We start from the raw sequence: 23,005 nt of genomic DNA, 5'->3' as shown, positions 1-23,005 counted from the left end.
AGATTTTAAAAGATAATAATACTAGCAAGTAGCTGTCGCTATGAATGCCCCGCCGATAGCAGATATTAGCCCAGAGGAACTTAGCCATGAAGAGAGCAAGGGAATCATAATCAGACTATAAATTGGTGAAGTGAGTCTTCATAAAAAGTGCTCAATGTTACTAGAGCTGTTTAAAGCTAAGAAACACGAGCCGATGCGGTTAAAATTTTCTCAGTAAGATCCATACATAACGAAAGTGTCAATCCAAAAAAAAACATGTTAAATCTACACTTTCTGATGCAAAGTGACCTAAATTAAAACCATTAAAGATTTCGCAACATGAACTAGAATGATATCAAAGTTGATTTTCTATTCAATCACCAGATAAAAAAACACTTTTGAAAACCCAAACATAAGAATGTGTACCACTGTGAAACTGAAAGTGCTTCCCTCCCATAAAGAATACATAATGCAGATTAAAGGTGAATTCCATGAAATTGAATACAATTTCAGTCATTTGATTTGATATTTAAAAAGTAAGTAACTTTGGACTGGTGGGATACTGTAGATATAATTTATTTGTATCATAAAGGTTACTGAAAATTATCTGAAAATCTTTAACAATCTTTATACGTATTTCTGCAAAAAGTTTTTAGTTAGAAAAAAATTTCTTCGTGGTTACTAAAGATATGAATTTGCTCTAAAGATATGCTCTCAAAATTGGCAGTTGAATCAGATACTTTTAATAAAGGTATTAATTTTCAGGGATTAAAAATTTCCCCGATTTCACAGCCTTTGTTCTTATTTACGAAAGACTATATTAAAATAAAATCCTAAGAAAATCTGAAAAGGTGCCTTCAGCGAAAATTAGTCACCTTGAAAATATTAAAACATCATCTAATCCGCCACTGTACACAATTTTTTCTATTGCTGTAATCCACTTCCACTTCCCTGGCAAGCAAGAAAGCGGAGATTCTTCAACAAAATGACTGTTAATACATAAAAATACCAAAACTTATTTATCACTTTTTGAAAATAACTTAACGTGGGAAAACACGAAAATAAGTCCTTGCAAAAAGCTTAAATTTTGTGGATAGTGGATGCCCAACCGTGAGTATAAATTAATGGTAGAATAAATTATTATGCGGAATTAATCAATGTGACTGGCTGAAAAATTGCCAAATTTAAATAATGCGAATTAGGGCCTAATTAATTAATCCTGCATTAATTAATCCTGCATTAATTTATCCTCGCATAAATTCATACTCTTAAGGTAATTCCTGCGAAATATAAATTGATCCAATTAAAGTAGTGCCAGACTTTGTATTTCAACAAGTGTGTTTGTTTCGCTCCCATAAAAACAGATTCATCTTGTCTTCAATCCATATGTTTTGAAAATAAAGGCTAAGGGAATTTCAGATACCGTGTCCCGTTGTAACCACCGTCAACATGGTTAAAAACTTTTCACTTCACAGGTAGGTACAACATTGTGTTTGTATTTTATTGGAAGTCTGGTTCTAAAAAGTCAAAAAGTTTGTTCAGTTTTAATTTGAGCAAAGTACGCTCCTGCGTTCAACATCAACAAGGTACAGTGTGCAGTGGTGGTATTAGTAGAGAGAGTGTTCGAGTCTGTTCATAATATGAGGCTAAAAATCTTCCGCGTACATACACACAAAGTAAAGTACCGTTCTGGCACACTGACATAAACAGCATTTTTAAAGTTTGCTAAAGCTTCAATATTGGCGTAAAGAATTATTCACAAAATAGCATCAAATACAGTACTCCATATAATCCATCGTTTTTCGGCTTTTGTTCCGCTTCTGTTTACATTTTTCTGCTCGCTGATCCCCATGCTCAACCATTTTTTGCTGTAACACTGTGCTTCAAATGTCCACGAGAATGAATCAGTTCATGTTAGTCATAGTATATTCTCATTGGCATGTCTCACTCACTAAACCTTTTGTAAGAAACTCAATGTTTGTACCCAGTTTTTGGCACGTTTTGGCGCAAGGCTTAAAAAATTATAAATTTAATTTCCTTCAAAATGAAGTCACTATATAGGTAAACAATATGAATTAACAGTCAATTTCCCTTTTTTCTATGCCTTTATAATATCAGTAGGGTTTCGGTAGAGCAGCGCAGGGACCAGGTGTGTGTAGCACACACTGTCATTGAAGATGTCGTCCATTCTGACAATCGTATAAGGTTTGATCCAATATCAGTAGTTTGATACTTATTCATTTAGTAGCAAACAATGTCCCTCAAGTAAATCCAGTTGAGCAACTACGTTAAAAAGCAAGTAAATCCAGTTGAGCAACTACGTTAAAAAGATATTAACCAAGCAGAAATCTTGTTTGCTGTTTGTTGTTTGTGAAAGGAAAGCTTAGCTGTGTGGACTGGCAGTGCAGACGGGACTTTCGATTTCTCGCTTTCACAAATGCTCTGTGTAAAATGCACGAAAGTTAAAAAAATATCACGAAAAAAATCGTACGAAACAACATGAATCTGAATCTGAATCATGAACATGAATATTTTTCTGGCGAGCAAGTCCGCTACGTGAAGCAACAAAAGCCCCTGCGGGGCAATTATATTCCAGTAATTTTCAAATCGTTAAGCTTATAGATGTCACCGTTTCGATAAAGTTACCAAGTTGAAAGTTTGTTTGCGAGTTTGTATCGCAGTAGACAACATCTGTTTTAAATTTAGTACAAAAATCTTATCTTAATCAAATATTACGGAGAGTGGGGTAGCCCCACTGCTAAAATACAAAATTAAAAAAATGATTTAAACAAAGCTTAAGCAAGACATACGTGTTATTTTATGTACAAGGAGGTTGGTCGCAACATTCTTTCAAACGGTTTTAATTTGATTTGAATTACGCACAGCTTATTTGGTAAATTTTCATTGCATAATTAATCCATTAAAATACTTTAACAAGGAGCGATATCACCTAAATTAAGAACATCTATTAGGCCTGCTAATGAAATATAAAGTCTGTTCATTCATGTCCATTGGGCACTTTCAGAAAAAATTTGAATATTGAGAGTGGAGAAATAAAATTGTTTGGAAATTTACCCCCTAATCTTCGTGCCTTTATTCCCCATGTCACAGACCTGCCGGGACCTCAGCCTCACCTGGAAAATTTGGCAAAAATTTCGTCAACGGTGGGAAGAATACCTAAAATTTTTAACCCAACTGGGAAATTGACTTTGATTTCATCCTCATTCGAAATTAAATGTTTGAAAATTGCACTGCAAAACCGTCCCAACAGGGTGTCCCTAATTAAAGTATCGAGTTTGAACATGCGATTGAGTAGAAAAGTTTGTGTGTGTTATCGCTAAAATATAATAACGTTCTCCATCACACAAATTTGCAGAAAATTATAAAAAACTACATTGGGCTTTTCCAGAAATAGTCCGTGCCCCCCTGTTGAGGATATTGGATATCCAGTGGGTTAACAACTTTAGTTCAAAAGTGGATATCCAGGGGTTTAAATATCTACAAGGAAGTGGATTAATAAAGTAGGATATCCAGGGCGTTCTCAACAGGGGTGGTAAATTTTCTTTCTGGAAAGGCCCAATCAACGTCGTAATATTTGAGAAAAAAGTGAAACTCGCACGAAATCTTTATCGAAACCCTGTAAGGATGTACTTATTTTGATAGAGTGCACTACGAGGGTCTTTTTTTAGCTGGATTCACTGTAAGGGTGAGTGAGTTTGGGGACTGCTGAATCGCAAGTTTGACACCGAAGTGAACGTATCCAAAATCTAAATATCCAACGAAAAATCTTCGAACCAAAAAGTTTGAAAGCTTCAAAGAAATCTATGACATTTTTGAAACAACGCTTGTTACTAAGGCTAAAGATGCACACAAAAAATTTAATCTTAAGGAATATAAAAAGTCACTTCTAAAAGAAATCATTACCCTGAGTATCAGAGGTTAAGTTTTCAAAGAAAGTAGTAACCTCTGAAGACAAATAATAGAAATTTTATCGCGCATGTGTCAATCTTATCACTGTAGAAAAAATCAAAGATGAAGAGCAAATATTACAATCTTAATGTCTAGCAGACTGTATCAGTATGCAGTTTACTATTTACGAATTCCCCAGAAACCTCCAAGTGTAGTTGAAATGAGTTTATTTCGAAAGAAATCTTTTACATGATCCCCAAATGTATAACAGTAATTACTAAACTTTTAATTATGGAAATGTCACTTTAATTGAATCGAAATAATAGACAGACTTATGTTATGATTCTCTATCACTGACTCTTTTTACAAAGCATTGATGACTTTTTGTAAGTTGTGTTTTCAACGACGGGAATGAAAATATCGACTATGACGCTCATCCAAGATCTTGGATGGTCGTCATGGTTACTTTTGTCTTCGCTGATTGCGCGATGAATAGAATCTCGATTCGTCGGCACAGCGTAAATATATGATTTTGAGCTGTGCTTTTCACGGTAAGAAATCATAGTTAAGGCAATGCCAATTAAATTTACAACGATTTTTAGCTAAGACAATACGTAAATTTTAATGTACATTTTGAGATTACCAGCATGTCATAGATTCCAGCTTTTGCAAAGTATCTTATGCCAATAACATAAAAAGAGAACAACCATGATAACGAAAATCCCAACCAAGGCTATAATAGAAAGTACTGATCTAGTTTTCCCGACTTTCACTTTTGCATATATATAAACTCTCGCACTGCGTGCTACCCGTTTAGATATTTCTGGTAAATTGTCTTTCTTGTTGTATATCTTCTCTTTGTTATTCGTCTGGTATGGATATGTCAGATTTTCCTTTGCAGAATTTTTTTCACGTTCTTGTTGTTGCAAAAGTTCTACATTTTCAAGTTGTCTTTGGTTGTAATGCGTTGATGCTGCTAAAATCATTTTATTCTTGGTGATATTTTCTTTAGAGATTCGTAACATATCTTTTGGAATATATCTTTCTAAAGTCATTGATCCCTGTCGATTCTTGGAAATACCTCTTTTAATAACGGGTCTGGAGGTTGTCTTCTTTTCTTCTGAAGGAAATATTTGTCCGCCATTTTGGATTTGATCGAACTCCAACTTTTCAAAACGCTTTCTACGGTTATGCAGCGCTATATCTGTGAATGACGATTTCTTAATTAATTTATTGCTCTTTTGGATTCGCTTTTCATTATTTTCATGACATATAACATTTAGATTTGTTAAAACATTTAGATGTAAAATAACAAAAACCAAGTTAAAAATTCTCGAAGAAAACATAGTCAGCTTTTTTACGGTCACGCCTTTCTTTCATCCAACGTTACTGAGAAATAAATTTGTCAAAAATGATATTTTTTAATACGTAGATCTGGTAAACAATGATAATTATTTTATTCCCTAGCCGTATTAGATAATTCCAAATTATAATTATACCATTAACAATAAGTGTTGTTTGTTGAGGAGTTAAACAAGCATTTCAAATGAACAACGTCAAAAAGGATTGGAAAAATGTTCTCTAAAATAATCTACAACACACTCCTCACACCATGAAGTAAAGTCTTCACCTTTCTCAAAGTAAATATGACTTGACATGGTATATACCTCGATTCTTTTCAGAGAATTTTCAAACTTCTCTGACAGTCTACCCTAGCCTGGATATCCAGGCTGTAAACTATTTCACAGTCTAGTTTTTGATATTTTATGTTCTGGTTTACAGCCTGGTCTCCCTAGAGCGATTTGCATTCTCTTTTAAAGAGAATGCAGTCCGCTTGCTTGCGCTCCCTTTGCTAAAGCCGTAAGGACCAATCTACACGGCGTTGAGCAAATCTAAATAAAGCAAAAATAGGATATATAGTCCTCCAGTTGCTAGTGAAGATAGGGCTTTCTGTTACATGAAAACATGAAAAAGAAGAAAACAGAGGCAAGTTCGTTTTCCAAGAAAACATGGTTGGTCATGATAATACATGCAAACTTTTTTATGGTTTTGGTGTAATCTTTGGATGTTTTAGATAGTTTTAGATCTTGTAAGACTGCTTTTTATTAATTTCTGTTTTGCTGCCCTGGGTTGGCTAGGAAACATGGGTTTTCACTTTCATTCTCTAGGGAGACCAAGCTCTACAATTTTAGAACTTTGTATGTTGAGTTAAATTTTGTTTTTTCTAAAATTTTGAGCTTGGATATCCAGGCTAAGTCTACCCCTATATTGAATACATAACAATTTCTTTTCGATTGCTTCAGTCTCACTCGAAACTTCGTCCACTTTAGGGGTTTCGTGATTGGCGAATGAATTGATAACTTTAGAAATAATCGGATCATAAAATCGTGGGGGATATTGGTTTCTTCTAATAGCCTTTTGCTTTCCCCAAGCTTTCATGAACTGCTTACTGCGAGCTACATGCTCTCAAAATACGATGTACATTACCATACCCGAGAGAACATAACGTTTATACTTCATAGGGGCCAAATCATGGGTATTCATTGTTAGCCCTGTGTCGGTGCTTTTGGTATGCCAAGTAGATGAAAGCTTTCCATTTCGATTGATAATCTAAGAACGGTAAAGATGAGTCAAATTGTAGGTAATCAGGGTGAATATTGTTTATTTTTTCAAATACACCTTTTCGACCGTAGTCGCACGGGCATTTTTTTGTCTGCTTTATCTAAGACCGTCCCAATCCTTTTTTGACGCATTTTTCTAATGTCTATAGGTACGAAAAAAGGACTGGGACGGTTTTAGTGGGATAAAGCGGACAAAAAAATGCCCGCACGGCAATTGGTGGCTACGGTCGAAAAGGTGCATTTAATTTCAATACTTTGACTTTTTAAGTTAGTATAAGAATGTCATCAAGATATCTAGCGTATAAAGCTGCATCTACTAGGATCAATGTGTCGATAATTTGCTCAGCCAGCGATTTGCGAGCATACATGTTTTTTTTTTATAAGCATACAAAAATCAGAAAAAAGGCTCAGAGATGCTTAGGTCGAAAGCTTAATAAGGCTGAAAAATGCTCGAGGGGATGCTTAAATCTAAAGCATAAATTTAGTACCGTGAAAAACACAGCTCAAAATCATATATTTACGCTGTGCCGACGAATCGAGATTCTATTCATCGCGCAATCAGCGAAGACAAAAGTAACCATGACGACCATCCAAGATCTTGGATGAGCGTCATAGTCGATATTTTTATTCCCGTCGTTGAAAACACAACTTACAAAAAGTCACCAATGCTTTGTAAAAAGAGTCAGATAGAGAATCATAACATAAAGTCTGTCTATTATTTCGATTCAATTAAAGTGACATTTCCATAATTAAAAGTTTAGTAATTACTGTTATACATTTGGGGATCATGTAAAAGATTTCTTTCGAAATAAACTCATTTCAACTACACTTGGAGGTTTCTTGGGAATTCGTAAATAGTAAACTGCATACTGATACAGTCTGCTAGACATTAATATGGTAATATTTGCTCTTCATCTTTGATTTTTTCTACAGTGATTAGATTGACACATGCGCGATAAAATTTCTATTATTTGTCTTCAGAGGTTACTATTTTCTTTGAAAACTTAACCTCTGATACTCAGGGTATAAATTTAGGGAAATACTGAAAATCCGTAAAATTCCAGCCAAAAAAAGCCAAAGCCAGGAAAAAAAATTTTTTCCGGCCATGCCCCCCAGCGAAGCTTTTTTGAAGGGGCACCGAAGGGCAAAGGGCGCCAAAAGAGATTTTTTTAAACACCCCAATCTTACAAATCATACTTTATGCGCCTTAAATTGAGATAATTTTAAATTACTCGTAATTTTTTTCACTCGCTTCGCTCGCAATAAAGTTAATTGGTAACTTCTTTACAATAATCTAGCTAATTTACAAGTTTTTTTGGGTACAATACTACAATATAGAATTATTAAATCAAAATCTAACTGCGCCCTAAGACCAATTTGCTGACAACAATATTGACATTTTTCGCTCGCTTCGCTCGTATTACACTGTTTCTATCAAAGATATATATATATAGTATGAAAAAATAAAATGTTTTCTCCTGTCAGAACTACAAACAACAAAGATTGGCCGAATTCTTTTTCCTCTTAGAGAGACGATGTTACAATGAAAGGGTAATTAGTCCTTTCTGGGTCCCTCTGTCTTTATCCTGGCTTGGGACAGGCTGACTGTCATTTAAGACAGTCAGGCGACATTACCCCAGCGGCCTGTACAAGATGACAACAAACTCCAGGTAGACTGACAGGAGAAGAAAACAATTATACTCGTATCCACTAAATATTTCCTTCCTCTATACCTAGGCGAATGGATTAGTAAAAGTTTAGAAACTGGTGGGTGGGTGGGTGCGTCATTTTGGAAAATTGGGGGCGCCATTCTAAAAAAATTGACTTTGGCCCCTCAAGAAAAATTTTCCCACAACGCCACTGGTCCTGATATGAAATATGTGTCTGATATGAAACGGAAACACTTATGTAAAAGGAAAACCGTTAAACTATCTTATAAAAACTCCATCTTATCTGCTTTTTAGGCGTTGGTTCAATTTAAAGTTTTGGGTGAGTGACTATCCTTTTTTATCAGCACTACCAAAAGTTTCTAAAAGACCGTTATACATATATAACTTAGGAAAATCAAAGTTTTCAATGTTACACCCCAGTTTCAGAGACCAGATGGGACCCCCGGCACACTGAAATTTGGCCAAAATTTGTCCCCAGTTGGAAGAATAGACTATACCAGTTTAAACATCATTGAAAAATTGACTGTTTTCAACCCCACTCTAAATTGAATGGAAAATATTCTACTCCAAAACAATCCCCACTGGATCTTTCGAGCTTGAACAATAGAATTTCTATCCCCATTGGGAGTTTCATAAAAATGGTTGTCCTCACTTCGGGAAGAAGTTTTCACCGCTGTGAGACAGGGTTGTCACGTTCGACCTTTTCCGGGGCTAGAAAATTTTCTCTAAAAAGAGCTATTACAAGAAAGTTACAATAAACTAGGTCACAGTGTGGATGTAAACCACACTGAAACGACCGCCTTCCATCACGCATCACGTTCGCGAAAGAGCGCGCGCACATTATTAACGCCTACATGTCATCTCCAGTACATTTTAGATTATTCATTGAAATCAGATTACTATATAGTCATTTTTCATGTCTCGATTATTCAACTCCGAATAAAAGACATTCAGGGAAAAAAAAGAGAAACACCTGGGTAATCTAGTTAAAAAAACCGAAAGTAAATGGTAGACAAAGTAATGAGCCAAAGCAAAACGAGATTAGCGTACCACTATGAAAGAAACCGCCTCCGGCGGTCGAAAATGTCAAGCTTTAAAGAAGAGAGGATTTCGAAAAGTGGTGGGTCAAAAATATAAAACGACTTTATCTCAAAATATCGACTAAAAACCGACATTGACGTTTTGAAATGTCGAAAAAACATGTTATAAAGACGGCTTTAATAACGTCGCAATCCAGAAAAACGGCGATAATGTAAGTTTTTTCAATGCTATGAACACCAAAATTTAACTAATGATGCAGATCAACTAATGAAAGCAATTTAACAAAAAAAATTTAAAAACTTATGATGACGTCAGCATATTTGAACGTAATTTTCATTTTTACTGGCAGAAAATGACGTCATCCAAAATTTTTCATGAAATTTTTCAAAGATTTTAAATCTGCATCACCATATCCAGCAAATTTGGGAGCTAATTGCTGCAGGCGACCTGGCAGGGGGTGCAGGGTGTGCAGTGCACCACCCAGAAAGATCTGAGAGGGGCGCCAAAAAGAGCTTTTCAAGGGGCTGTGAAAATGTTGTTGATGTTTAATTGAGTGATTTGGCTCCCGTCAGCACGTTTATATCGCGCCTTCTATAGATACAATGTGAATTATTTTCGCCTGCGGCGTTTCTTTTATTTTACGCTCTTGCATCCTTTCTTTTGACTTTTTTCATAAAACTACTATCAACAATGAATGGCGAAAATTCCACGCAAGAAAAGTGTTGTGTATCCACAAGGGGTTAAAGAGGATGCTAACCCCCAAAATGAAAGATTGCCAAAAAGATCGAAACTTGATAATGCTCGCTGTGGTTTTTGTGGTCTTATGATAATAACTTTCTCCTTTTTAGAAGATCTTTTAAGCTGTTTGACCTTTCTTACACCAAAATGTTTTGCTTGCGCCGCCAAAATTACAAAGAACCCTTATTCCTGCCAATTTTGGGGTCTCTTTCGGCCATTGATCTTTCAGAGAGGTAAAGTAAGACCAATGACGTAAAAGTTTAAAGATTATCGGGTAATTTTTCTGATAAAGTTTTAGAAAACAAAAGTATAGACCAAATCGACTTGCTAGGTATAAAATTTCCATTTCAAGTATAAACAGCTCATGTTTTTCATCTTAGGAACTTTATTTTTGGTTCTAAATCGGTATAAATTGGGGCATTTTTAAAATTTTAAAAGTTGAAAATTGAAAAGTTTTACTTGTTCAGAAAACTATGACATTCAGCAGATATTCAATAAGTAAAAGTTGGTTATTGAGATTTATTAACCCGAGGTGATGAATATTCAACAAGGCGAAGCCGAGTTGAATATCATCACCGAGGGTTAATGAATCCAATAACCAACGTGAAACCTATTGCATATCTAAAATATTGAATAAGTAAGTTTGCAACCGCAGTCGAGGGCGACCCGAAGGCTCCCTTTTCTCTAGCTGTCTACCCGAAGGTAAGGGAGGGCGCCACTCCTTTCCCTGGATTTTTCCACTTAACCTTGATCCGTCTCTTTAATTGCTGAGCATCAAGCAGAGAGGTATCAAGTACCATTTTGGGAATCTTTGGTTTGACCCGTCTAGGGATCGAGCCATCAACCTTGCGCACCGTAGCTGGATGCTCTTCCATCATGCTACGGTCGCAATATTGATGAATTGATACTCAAACCATTACCTTGCAAACTGCTCAATTTGCTCAGCATTCCAGGAAATTGGGATTTCAAAGTCATAATTTCCCAATTCATTAGGACAAAGGATCTCTATTATTTAATAATTAATAAAGATTTTAGCACTTTGGGACATTTCTTTAGCCTGAAGACGTCAATAAACTTTCTTTGAAATTTTGCCATTCCAAAAGTAAATTTAAAGAAAAGCAACAATGTTTTTAAAATTGAGCAAAAGCTTTTCGATTAAAAAATCATCTTCAGTGCTACAAATGATGTTAAAAATTGGAAATCAAAAAAGTTACAATTTATGTGTTTAAAAGCAATTAAATGTAGTAAAAAAACTGGATAAAAGAAACATCATAAAATACAAAAGGCAATGCATGTTAAGAGAATATGTAAAAAGTAATTAAAAATAATTGACTAAGTTACTCCATTTCGGAAAAGAATTAATCGGTTTGAGTCTAGTTGGTCATTTAAAGACGGTCTCTTGAGGGCTATGATAGATGCCTCTAAGTTCTTCCGTAAACCAGTTTTCTCAGAGGCATTAAAGATAACCTTCCAAACGAATTGATGATTAGGGAATTTACGCAGGTGTTTGGCTGGTTCAGAGTTTTTGTCAATGTTTTCATGTTCCCCCCATCTGGTTTCGACGTTTCTTTCGGTTTCTCCAACATAATTATTTCCACAAGTGCAAATTCCTTCATAAATTTTGCATGCCGGATATGGGTTCTTATCTTTGACATTAAACAATTGCCTGACTTTCTTTGTGGAGTACGTAAAGAAAAATCTCGCAGCCAACCTTGAATCACTCGCTTATTCACTAAACAAGAATGTAGAAACTGACCAAAAAAAAGATCTCCACGAATTTCTTCGCGCCTACTGTGATAAATTTACCAAAAATGTATACACTACAAAAGATTTCACATACTCCAATCTCAAACGACTCAAAGATGATGATTCCATCGTTATAATCCCTAGTGACAAAGATTCGTGTGTCGTCGTAATGGACAAAGCCGATTATGTCCAAAAACTACAAGAAATGATTAACGATGGCATAGAAAACGGAGTGTACAAAGAATCTGAAGACAAAACACTAATCGACTTAAAACATTTTCAAGATTTTTTAGGCCGAAATTTCTCAAAGTACAAACATTATGACGAAATGTGGCCAAAATCCAACGCACCAGCCAAACTGTACGGTACCGCCAAAACACACAAATTCGATGATATTTCTAAAGTTACAATCCAGGACCTAAAATTTCGACCAATTATCGCACAAACAGGGACTTTCACCTACAACGCTGCACAAGTAATCTCAAAGTATTTAAAGCCACTTTATACTTGCAACGACTACATCATCAACAGCACCCAAGACTTTCCTGAAATGATACAAAATGAGCCGCCTATCACCGTCGATGATGAATACGTTTCTTATGATGTTGAATCTTTATTTACTAATGTTCCTATCTATGACACGATAGACTACATCCTAGATGAAATATATGTAAACAAGAAATTACCCACAATTTGCACCCGTCTTATCATGAAACGTTATGCTACTTAAATTATCAACCGAGAATACCTTTATTTTCCAATCCAATTACTACAAACAGACTGATGGCTGTACCATGGGTGGACCTCTTTCAGTCACACTTGCGAATATCTTCCTAACTAAAATGGAATCCGATATTGTCAAAGTGGTTCAACCAACATTCTACAAGAGATATGTCGATGACGTCATTGTTCGAAGAAAAATCAATGAAACAGACCACCTCTTCCTTGCTCTGAACAATTATCACCCTAACATTCATTTCACAATAGAGTTAGGGCCTTCGAAGTTTCTGGACACCAATATTGATGTAAACGTAAATGAGAAAGTCCACACCTCAGTCCACAGAAAACCGAACAAAATGGCAACTCACTGGTCTTCCCAAATTCCCAAACGCTATAAACGAAATGCCATCAATGGTGATCTCAACAGATCGTATCGGATAGGTATGAATTTTGAATTTGAGAAACAAGTAATTCGTACAAAGTTCAAAAATGCTGGCTTTCCCACACGCTTTACAGAGAGCGTTATCAATCAATTTGAAATGAAGCTTGACACGTCGTCAGAATTCATAATCCCAGAGTTCTTGTTTAAAGAGCCAAGAAAGTTTATTCTAATTGAAATTCCGTTCTGTGAGGAGAATAAATCTTTATCAAAACGTTTTTTAGAGAAATTAAAGTCCTTCACTAAGAATAATATCGATTTTGCCGTTAAATGGTCCACAAAGAAGGTCAGGCAATTGTTTAATGTCAAAGATAAGAACCCATATCCGGCATGCAAAATTTATGAAGGAATTTGCACTTGTGGAAATAATTATGTTGGAGAAACCGAAAGAAACGTCGAAACCAGATGGGGGGAACATGAAAACATTGACAAAAACTCTGAACCAGCCAAACACCTGCGTAAATTCCCTAATCATCAATTCGTTTGGAAGGTTATCTTTAATGCCTCTGAGAAAACTGGTTTACGGAAGAACTTAGAGGCATCTATCATAGCCCTCAAGAGACCGTCTTTAAATGACCAACTAGACTCAAACCGATTAATTCTTTTCCGAAATGGAGTAACTTAGTCAATTATTTTTAATTACTTTTTACATATTCTCTTAACATGCATTGCCTTTTGTATTTTATGATGTTTCTTTATCCAGTTTTTTTACTACATTTAATTGCTTTTAAACACATAAATTGTAACTTTTTTGATTTCCAATTTTTAACATCATTTGTAGCACTGAAGATGATTTTTTAATCGAAAAGCTTTTGCTCAATTTTAAAAACATTGTTGTTTTTCTTTAAATTTACGTCAATAAACGTTCTGAATTTTTCGTGGATCATTGGATATTTCTTTAAAATATGTGAGACTATAGCAAGACAATCTCAGCTGGCACACGGCGTTGCTCAAACGTTCATTTAATGTTATATGGATGTTTTTTAAGTATAGGACGTTAAAACAACTAAGCCATCCTAGTTGTCATCCATTCCTTTCAGTTCCGTAACTTTGAGTATTTTTCCGAAATTAGGAAATTCCTAAAATTTGTACATTTCAAGTTTTGTGTTCTTCTTAGAATGTCTTTCGTACAAAATCAGAAATTACGTTTCAGTAAAGCTCTAGCCCTGGTTCCGCTTAAAGTCTTTTTATAGACTGACTGGTGCGATTTAGTGGCTCGGTAGTATATGGTAATATGATTTTGCTTGGGAGGACTGTAAAGCAATCTGCCAGATTTTCGTTGTTTTCGGAAGTTAAAAAATATGATAAAGCAAGGTTTTTATTTGAAAATAAGGGATTACATATCATTTATTATCTAGGCTGGATATGGCGTATGAAACATATTTTGGTATAGTGTAATATGTGGAGAACACTTAGAGCAACCCATCAAAATATATAAGGAATTTAATTTATTTTTATGACAAATCATAGTATTATATTAAGATATAAATAAATAGTTAGTACAATAGCTATTTATAATAACAAAGGAATCTCCCTGTTTTTGCTCACTTTGGGCATGATGATATAAGTGACGTCATCAAAAATAGTTTTTGTCAAAAGCTACCTTATGTGTGCCAAATTTCATCCAAAAAGACTCACTAGATCAAAAGTTGAAGGGTGGTACAGGAACAGCCCCCCCCCCTAGTTTTGATGCAAAAAAGAAACTTGAAACTTAAAAAATCTAAATAATCAAAAAAATACTTTAGGCGTACAAACTTTCGCGAGCAGAAACTTTTGCAAGATCGCAAAATTTGCAACATTTACTTTCGCGGATTTGAGGAAAAAACTTTTTTCGCAAGCATAAACTTTCACGAATCGTTTGATAAAAATGAGAATTTTCGAGAAAAAATTGCCTTAAAAGTTAAAAATATTCCTTTAATCCGCTAAAGACGATTGCTCTTCGACTTTAAAAAGGCATTAAAGGATAATAATATGCCGAAAATTTTATATTTATTACGATTTCGAGGTTTTATAGATTTCCAACTTTTTTAAGAATTTTTCACGATCATAAACTTTCGCGAATTGCCCTGTTAAGAATTTTCAAACACATTTACATTCGCGAAAAGGCCAAAATTCGCGAAAATCACGACGAAAGTTTCTGCTCGCGAAAGTTTGTACGCCTATAGTAGTTGAAAAAAATATGAAAAATTAAATAGTAACATATGAAATGCAGTCTGTGCGAAATACAAATGTTCATCGTGCTACAATTATCAAAATAAAAAGAAATATTTTCATCACCCACGCCCAGTTGTCATAACACGTGCAGTAGACATCTGCTTAACATTCGCGACGTCTACACAGTGTGTTCCACAAAAAAAGTATACTCAAAAAAAGTAAAATCGAATTATGAAAACAATTTAAGCTTAACCAACTGAAATTTTATATTAACTGAAGACAGGTTTAATCAGCGTTTTATGGTGAAAATTTCATTGCGAAAAGACTCTTAGAGATATGAAGCTTCAAGCACACCACGTTGGAAATTAAAAATGTCGAGCAAAAAACCTAATCAACTTTTGAGTGGCAGCTCTTCTTTATGTCATTTCGATGAAATTTTCCATTTTATTGGTCAAACTTATGCACCTTTCAAGTCAAATTTCTCGTTAGTGAAAAACTGGTTGGATAAAATTCTTTCAGCAATGGAAAGAAGAGTTTTTCTTTCTGATGCATATAAAATCATAGTATCAGATAAAATTAACTTTCTTGGACCTTTTTCAAATTAACGTTAGTTATGACAAGTTAGCTTATTTTGGAATAACTCACTTCATCTTCAAAGTTGAAAAGTTGCACTCTTGTATACTTAAGACTTGCTATCTCAGAACTGAAAACCCTTCTAAATCAAGTTTTTAAAGGTTTTGTTTTTTAAATAAGAGTCATATCGTTTGCTTACTCATCAATTATAGTTTACAATTTTTTTAACATTGAATTACATGTTGTTTTTTTTATAAGGTCAGGCTCGAGTATGCTTAAGCTTTCAACACATCAAGGCATAGCATATACTTATTATATGATGCTTATGAATTATTATACTTTGATTCACCCAACCCAATTTTTTAAAGAATCTCTGAAATTTTGTTAACATTCAATTCAAAAGGCGTTCAGATTTTTGGAGCAGTGGAATGTGCCTAGTCGTGGAATGTCTTTTTATACTTGACCACTTCCAAACCTTTTTGGACAGAAAAAGATTGACCACGTGAAAAATAATTCAGGCTGGCGTATATGCTTATGCTATGCTTAGGAAATCTGCAAATCTGAACCTTCATATGCTTATAAGCGTTATGCTTATAAAAAAAAACATGTAACACGGATGTGGAGCAAGATCGGGCAAAAATAAGAAAAAACACAACATTTTTTGCTTATATCAGCGTAACAATAGGGAGACACTGTCCTGATATGAAATATGTGGCTGATATGAAACGGGAACATTTATGTAAAAGTAAAGCCTTTAATCACAGAGAGCTGAGTAGCTATGCTTTTAGCTATACTAAAAATTTCAGTTATTGGTTTCGTCTTCACAGAATTACTTATATACTTACTTATTATGAGGAACACACTGTTTAACATTAAATGGACGTCAAGAGAACGCCACTTGCAAACTGGGTATTGTCACATACTATAAAATAATCCTTGTTCAATAGTACATTTTAAACATAGTACTTTTACGTACGTGTTTTCTTTTCATGGCACCAAGTGTTATTGATCTATTGCATCGTTCGAAATTTTTTCCTCATTTCTGGTTAAAACGGAAACATAAAATACTTATATAACTGTTACATTCTTTTGCTATGTAGGGAATTTTTTATCACATTTTTTTTCGAATCTTGTTAATATTCACCAAACTCCAGATCCTTGACGGCCACAACGTTAGCAGGATTGCCAAATCCTCTAGCTAGGTTGTACAAATGAACAGACCAAATTTCTACATTATCATGGCCGAGAAAATCAAATGATTGTTGAGTTTGAGAAACACCATCAAAAATAACTTCCATCACCGTTTGACCATTATCAGTCGGTAGATACTTAATTTCCAGTTGATGATAGTTGTAATCGGCTATAAAGAAATTTAAGGTATATTAATCAAAGCTCGTCTTTTCTCCTTATGTCAGTATAAATTAGACGAGAATTTCATACACGATACCTACGCATGACCTATATCAAAACATATCAGAGGGGATGCGTGTAGCTTAGCCAGTCTGGATGCATAGTGTTGGATTTAAAAAAAGACACTGATGGTCAAAAACTGTAGATTTTTTCAGGCGAAGAGAGTCGTTTGTCACTTTTTTCCTTTGAATTCAGATACCTTTATCGGGGAAAACTTCGTCGGGGAAAATTATTCGTCGGGAAAAATTTTCGTCGGGGAAAATTATTCGTCGGGAAAAATTTTCGTCGGGGAAAAATATTCGTCACTTGGCCAAAATTTCGTCACTTTTCCCCGACGAAGTTTTCCCCGATAAGGTACAACAAACACGTCAACAAGATTTCAAAAATTATTGAAAAACGCCGATAACTTCAATTCTATCAACTCAAAATTTTAGCTGGAAATTTAAACTAACGTAACGATTTTGGAATATTTGTTGAAAATATTTCTAAAATTATTTTGATGACGTCATTTCTTGTCTGTAAAAATGAAAATATGTCAAATAGTGTTGATGTTCTCAAAAAATTTTTAATATATTTTCAAGTAGCTACCTAAGGGCTCTGACCATAGTAATTTTTTCAAATTTGACATGTAAAAATTATAAATTTCTGCTTAGGCGAGAGCAATTTGATTAGTTGTTTCACGGGCCCGACCGACTCTGAAATTTCAAAAATCAAAATAGAAATGAATTGATTTTGGTAGTACATTTTTGTTTTCGTGGTACAGGACTGCCAAATTTTCCAAATTTTGGTAGCTTTTCCAAGGTTTTGAGAATTTTATGCTCAACTTTTCGTTTTATCCATGAATTCAAAACACAAAAATGTCTTGGTACTTTCTAGATGTCAAGATGTAGTAGCTTTCGCTACCTTTTTAAGAGATTTTATAGGTGAAATTTTACTTTCATTTTTATTTTTTCGCTGACCGACCCACCGGTTAGTGTACACAGGTCACAGGTCAACAGGTCATAGGTCATAGGTCAAAGACACAGGGCACAGGTCATAAAAATTACAGACCGGAAAACTGTAACGCACTCGTAACATAGAATTCACAAGATAAGTTTCTGAAAATGTTATATGTAATGGAAATGTAACATCAAAATATATTATTTAGAAGATTCAAATGAAACATCATTGGCATAGAATTGCGAGAGCAGCAAAAAATGTGCACAAAATGGCGGGAATAACTAGAAAATTAAACGAACGAAAATCATCATCCATGCAATCACGAATGAAAAGGACACTTTACAATGCAAAAAATGCGAACATCGAGTTCATTTGGCTTACTCTGAGCTTTCTCCTTATCAAATCCAGCTAATATCTTCAACACAAATCTAGAAGCTATCAATGCATGAGCTGTGTGATCATAACACCAGAATTGAAGTAGAAGAAGAGTATTTCAACTTTGAAGAGAAAAAAACATTTTGAAAATTTTTTTGCGGTAGATGGTGTATCTTTTATCGAACTAAAATTAGTTTTTCGGAAAATTTTTATGAAAGAAGGTGATGCAACATATCATTAACGTCTTTTTAAAGTTCATAACGTCATTTTTGCAATCAAATTCTTAATTACTAAGGGATTTGATTAAAAAGCAATTTATAAAGGCAATTCTTTGTTGAAAGAGTTAAAGAACCTAAAACATAACTTTTTTGTTCAAATACTAAAATCAATTTTGCCACTATGGTCAGAGCCCTTAAAAGTGAAAAATATTACTTAAATCCGATAAAGAAAAATTAAAGACGCTTGCTCTTTCACTTTAAAAAGGCATTAAAGGATAGAAAAATGCCAAAAATTTGATACTTATTATGATCGAGGTTTATAGATTTCCAATTTTTTTTGAGAACTTTTCGCGAGTATAAACTTTCGCGAATTGCCCTGTCAAGAATTTTCAAAGACATTTAATTTTCGCGAAAAAGGCCAAAAGGCGAAAGTTTCTGCTCGCGAAAGTTTGTACGCCTAAGGAAGGTAAAAAAATCAGAATCGGTACCCTAACACTTGAAAAAGAAGAAAAAGTACAATATCGTCCATTGAAACTTGCATTCCAAAGTGAGGAAGATAAAGATAGGGTGCTAAAGGGGATCTGCAATTCAAGAGGTCCTTTTGAATTTAAAGCTACGGACGATCTGTCAAAAAACGAACGAAACCTCGAAAGAACGAAATATGAAGAAGAACGATGACAGCTTCCAGTGGAAAGTCTGTGGAAGCCCAATAACTCGACTTTATATGAAAAAAGTATTTGTAAAATACGAATAATCACAACCAATTCCAGAGCCCCCCCCATATTCTGTTGAGACAATATTTATTCCTAAATGCGAAAATTTAAAAGAAATGATGGAGAGGAAAACGAAGACTTTTGCGAAGAAGAATATTCCAACTTGTGCGGTAGATGATGTATCTTTATTCGAACCAAAAGAAGATTTTCGGGAGATTTTTGTAAAAGGCGAAATTTTTAAGATTTCGTGGGGTAAAATCCTTATCAGTGTAGCCTCGAATTTAAAAAGTTTAAACATGCGTATATTTAAGCTGTGCACATCTCCAAAATATACTTTGATATAGGGGATGCGTATCATGCATAAAATTCCCTTCCGAGAGTTACATCCGTCTTTGTATATTGTCTTTGTCAGTGAATGTTATGCTTTCTGTGTGTCTTTACTGGAAAAACAAATGAGGGTCATATCAGTCTTATTAAAGTTGTGTAGCGACAATGAAAACGCGAGAATAAATTGAAACAGGTTAAATTTAGGGTAACTCTCAGACGGGAATTTTATACATGATACGCATCCCTATATCAAAACAAACTATAGGGGATGTGTGCAGCCTATAACGTACCTGGGATACTCATTGCATTCAACGTATGATACCCAGATAAATTTTCAGCCGTTGTTACGATTTCCAGATTCGGTGTAGATTCAGCCAACCGAATGAGTGGCATTTGTCTTTTTTTGATATCCAATGAATCCGGAAAACCGAAAATCATAATATCTTTGTTTTCGTTGTAGATGTGAGTTTCCATCCTTTTTATTTTGAGCCGAAGGTATCCATTTGTAGGGGGCCATTTAAATGGCACAGTTCCGCGTTTGAGGTTCGAAGTGGGCTTGAATGCTTTTTGCCCTGTAAATGGTATAATGATAATTTACTTCTTTATGACCGAGGGAGTTATTATAAATATCTTTATCCTACCAAATTTTCAATCTTGCTGTAAAATAAATTATACAGTGGAAACCCAATTAGCTGACTCTATCGAAGCAACAGCTTAATGTCCACTAAAAGCCAACTGAATAAGCCATTTCACAGTCGCAAAGCGTGATGGGTAAGCAGGACCAATGCACGCTAATGAGGACTTACTATTGGTCCATAGTTTGGAAAGATTTTGAAGATTATTGAGTCTAGCCAACAGAAAGCCATTATGGAGGCGCAATCAGTCCTGATATTACGCATGATCTATTTCGACTGTGAAGGCCATCTTATAGAGGTGTCCCTTTTTTAAGGTTTTGAATTTCGGGCTCGAATCTCAGACTAAGGCGATTTAGGGTGTCTCAAACATGAAATTGTGATCTTAGGCATTTTCCTAAAGAAACTGGACCATAAAGTATGAAGCGCCTTATTTTGCAAAACTATATCATCTTCGCTTTCAATAAATTAGCTTTCGCTTCGATCAAAATGAAATTCTCGCTCAGTAATGGAATACTTTTTTGCTTAGAAAAACTTTTTTTTTTTCGCTAAGATAAACTCACTTTTTTTTGCATAGATAAACTTACTTTTTTCGCTTAGATAAACTCACTTTTTCGCTTAGATAAACTCACTTTTTTTCGCTTAGATAAAATCCTTTTTTTCGCTTAGATAAACTCATTTTTTTTGCTTAGATAAACCACTTTTTTTCGCTTAGATAAACTCATTTCTTTCGCTTATAGATAAAAGTCAACTTTCTCGCTTGATAAACTCACTTTTTCCAAAACTCACGTCTATATTTGAAAGCCTTAAAATGACGTCACAGCCACTCAAAGTAGGGCGTGGAGCATAGAATTGGCAAGTAAGCCAAAGTAGCCGGACGGTCTATCGACCGTAGTTCACCAGCCACTATTCCGTTATGCTTCATATTTGGACCACACTTTCCTTGGGTGTGGCCCGACCCAATCCGGGTGTTCCAAACTTTTTGGACCCCTCCGGAACTCCCCGGCAAACCTCCGGAACTCGCAACTTTCTGAAATCCTCGGGGGCTTCTGCAAGGCCCCCAAGGCTTGTTATAATGAACTTGAAAAGCGGAAGAGATGTCCGGACATAAAGAGCGGCGATTTGGGTCGTTTGGGGTATTATACCGGATTTTCTTTAAACGTTGGTCTGAGAGCAAAGCAGAAGGGTGCCTTCGACCATTCCAGCCCGGCTGGGCCTTCCAAAGGCCCGACGAAGGTCCAGAACGAATCCGGAAAACTGTTAATACCAACTCTTTAAATCTCCGGTTTTAAGGGCACGCTTGAAGCCTTCCAGTGGGTCAAAATGGCGATTTTTGGGCATGCGGAAATCTCTTTATAGCGAGACCCCCAGGACTCCCCAGACATCAAAACTGGTAGATATACAAAGCATGTGTGCCACCCTTTCCGGCCCAGGTCCGGGGGACCGTTCGGAAACCCCTGTTCGCTGTCCGGGAGGCCCGAAATCGGTCCACGGAGCGAGTCAGTACGATTTTTGCCGGCTTTTGACGATACTTTGAGGAACTTTGAAGGACCGACACTGGTGCAGGCGTGTACCCTCACATCTCCCCTAACCAGTGGGCACCAGTCGGATCCCCTGGAACCCTGGCCGGGACCCCCAGGGGCTGTCCGTGGTGGTACCCAAAGAAAGTCTTTTTTTCTAATTTTGACGAGTTTTCGCAAATTTTCAAGCCTTTTCACGCCTTCCGAAGCCTTTTAAAGGCTTAGGATGACTGATGGAGGGTGACTGGCCATGAGGGAGAGTAAGGGAGAGGGTATCAGAATGGGTCCGAAGTGCTGTGGTAGGCTGTGGGGGCTTGTGGAGGCCTTAATTGGTCTGACCGGGGGTAGTACCCAAAGGAGGTCATTTTTGACAATTTTTCGCCGGCCTTTGACGACACTTTGAGGAACTTTGAAGCACCCCGACTGGTGCAGGCGTGTACCCTCTCATACCCTTGACCAGTAGGATTCGATCGGACTTCCCAGAACCCTGGCCGGGACCCCAAGGGGCGGCCACAGTGGTACCCTAATGAGGTCATTTTTCCCAATTTTGACCAATTTTTGCCAATTTTCAAATTTTTATCGGCTTTTGACGACGCTTTGAGGAAGTTTGGAGGACCCCCACTGGTGAAGGCGTGTACCCTCACATCCTCCCTGACCAGTGGAAACCGATCAAACTCCCCGGAACAACACAGCCGGGTCCTCCAGGGGCTGTCCACGGTGGTACCCAAAGAAGGTAAATTTTCGCCAATTTTCAAGCCTTTCCAAGCCTTTTAAAGGCTTCAGAGCACTGATGGAGGGAGCTGGCTTTGAGGGAGAGTAAGGCAGAGGGTATCCGAAGGGGTCCGAAGGACTATGAGGGCTGTGGAGGGCTGTAGAGGTCTCAATTGGTCTCACCGGCGATTTTTCCTGGTGAGATAGGGGTGTAGCACCCTCAATTGAGGAGGTCATTTTTGGTAATTTTTGCCGGCTTTTGATGGCACTTTGAAGAACTTTAAAGGACCCCCAACGGTGCAGGCGTGTACTCTCACATCCCCCTGACCAATTAGCACCGATTGGATCTCCCAGCACACCAGCCGGGACCCCCAGGGGCCGTCCGCGGTGGTACCCAAAGAAGGTCATTTTTTTTCCAATTTTGACCAATTTTCAAACCTTTCCGCCTTTGTAAGCCTTTTATAGGCTTCAGATGACTGATAGAGGGTGCTGGCTTTGAGGGAAAGTAAGGCAGAGGATATCCAAAGTGGTCTGAAGGGGTTCGAAGGGATGTGGTAGGTTGTGGGGGCT

General features: G+C 36.1%; 2 protein-coding genes across 2 annotated transcripts; both read left to right on the top strand.

Annotated features, from left to right (window-relative positions):
- Window positions 1–11,873: 11,873 nt before the first annotated feature.
- LOC136820316 (uncharacterized) lies at window positions 11,874–12,434 on the top strand. Its single transcript, XM_067076513.1, has one exon. The coding sequence runs from the start codon at window positions 11,874–11,876 to the stop codon at window positions 12,432–12,434; it is 561 nt and encodes a 186-aa protein (XP_066932614.1).
- Window positions 12,435–12,546: 112 nt separating this feature from the next.
- Window positions 12,547–13,488, top strand: LOC136820314 (uncharacterized). The gene has a single exon (XM_067076512.1). It carries the CDS (start codon window positions 12,547–12,549, stop codon window positions 13,486–13,488), a length of 942 nt encoding a protein of 313 aa, XP_066932613.1.
- The last annotated feature ends 9,517 nt before the right edge of the window (window positions 13,489–23,005 follow it).

This window comes from Clytia hemisphaerica, unplaced genomic scaffold (assembly GCF_902728285.1).
Source record: "Clytia hemisphaerica strain Z4C2 unplaced genomic scaffold, Clytia hemisphaerica genome assembly, whole genome shotgun sequence".
Lineage (NCBI taxonomy): Eukaryota > Metazoa > Cnidaria > Hydrozoa > Leptothecata > Clytiidae > Clytia > Clytia hemisphaerica.
This window is presented reverse-complemented; position numbering and strand designations above follow the sequence as displayed.

Bases quoted from the DNA above. Each gene is read 5' to 3' on its own strand.
- LOC136820316 (XM_067076513.1), top strand. From the start codon at position 11,874: ATGGACAAAGCCGATTATGTCCAAAAACTACAAGAAATGATTAACGAT.
- LOC136820314 (XM_067076512.1), top strand. From the start codon at position 12,547: ATGGAATCCGATATTGTCAAAGTGGTTCAACCAACATTCTACAAGAGA.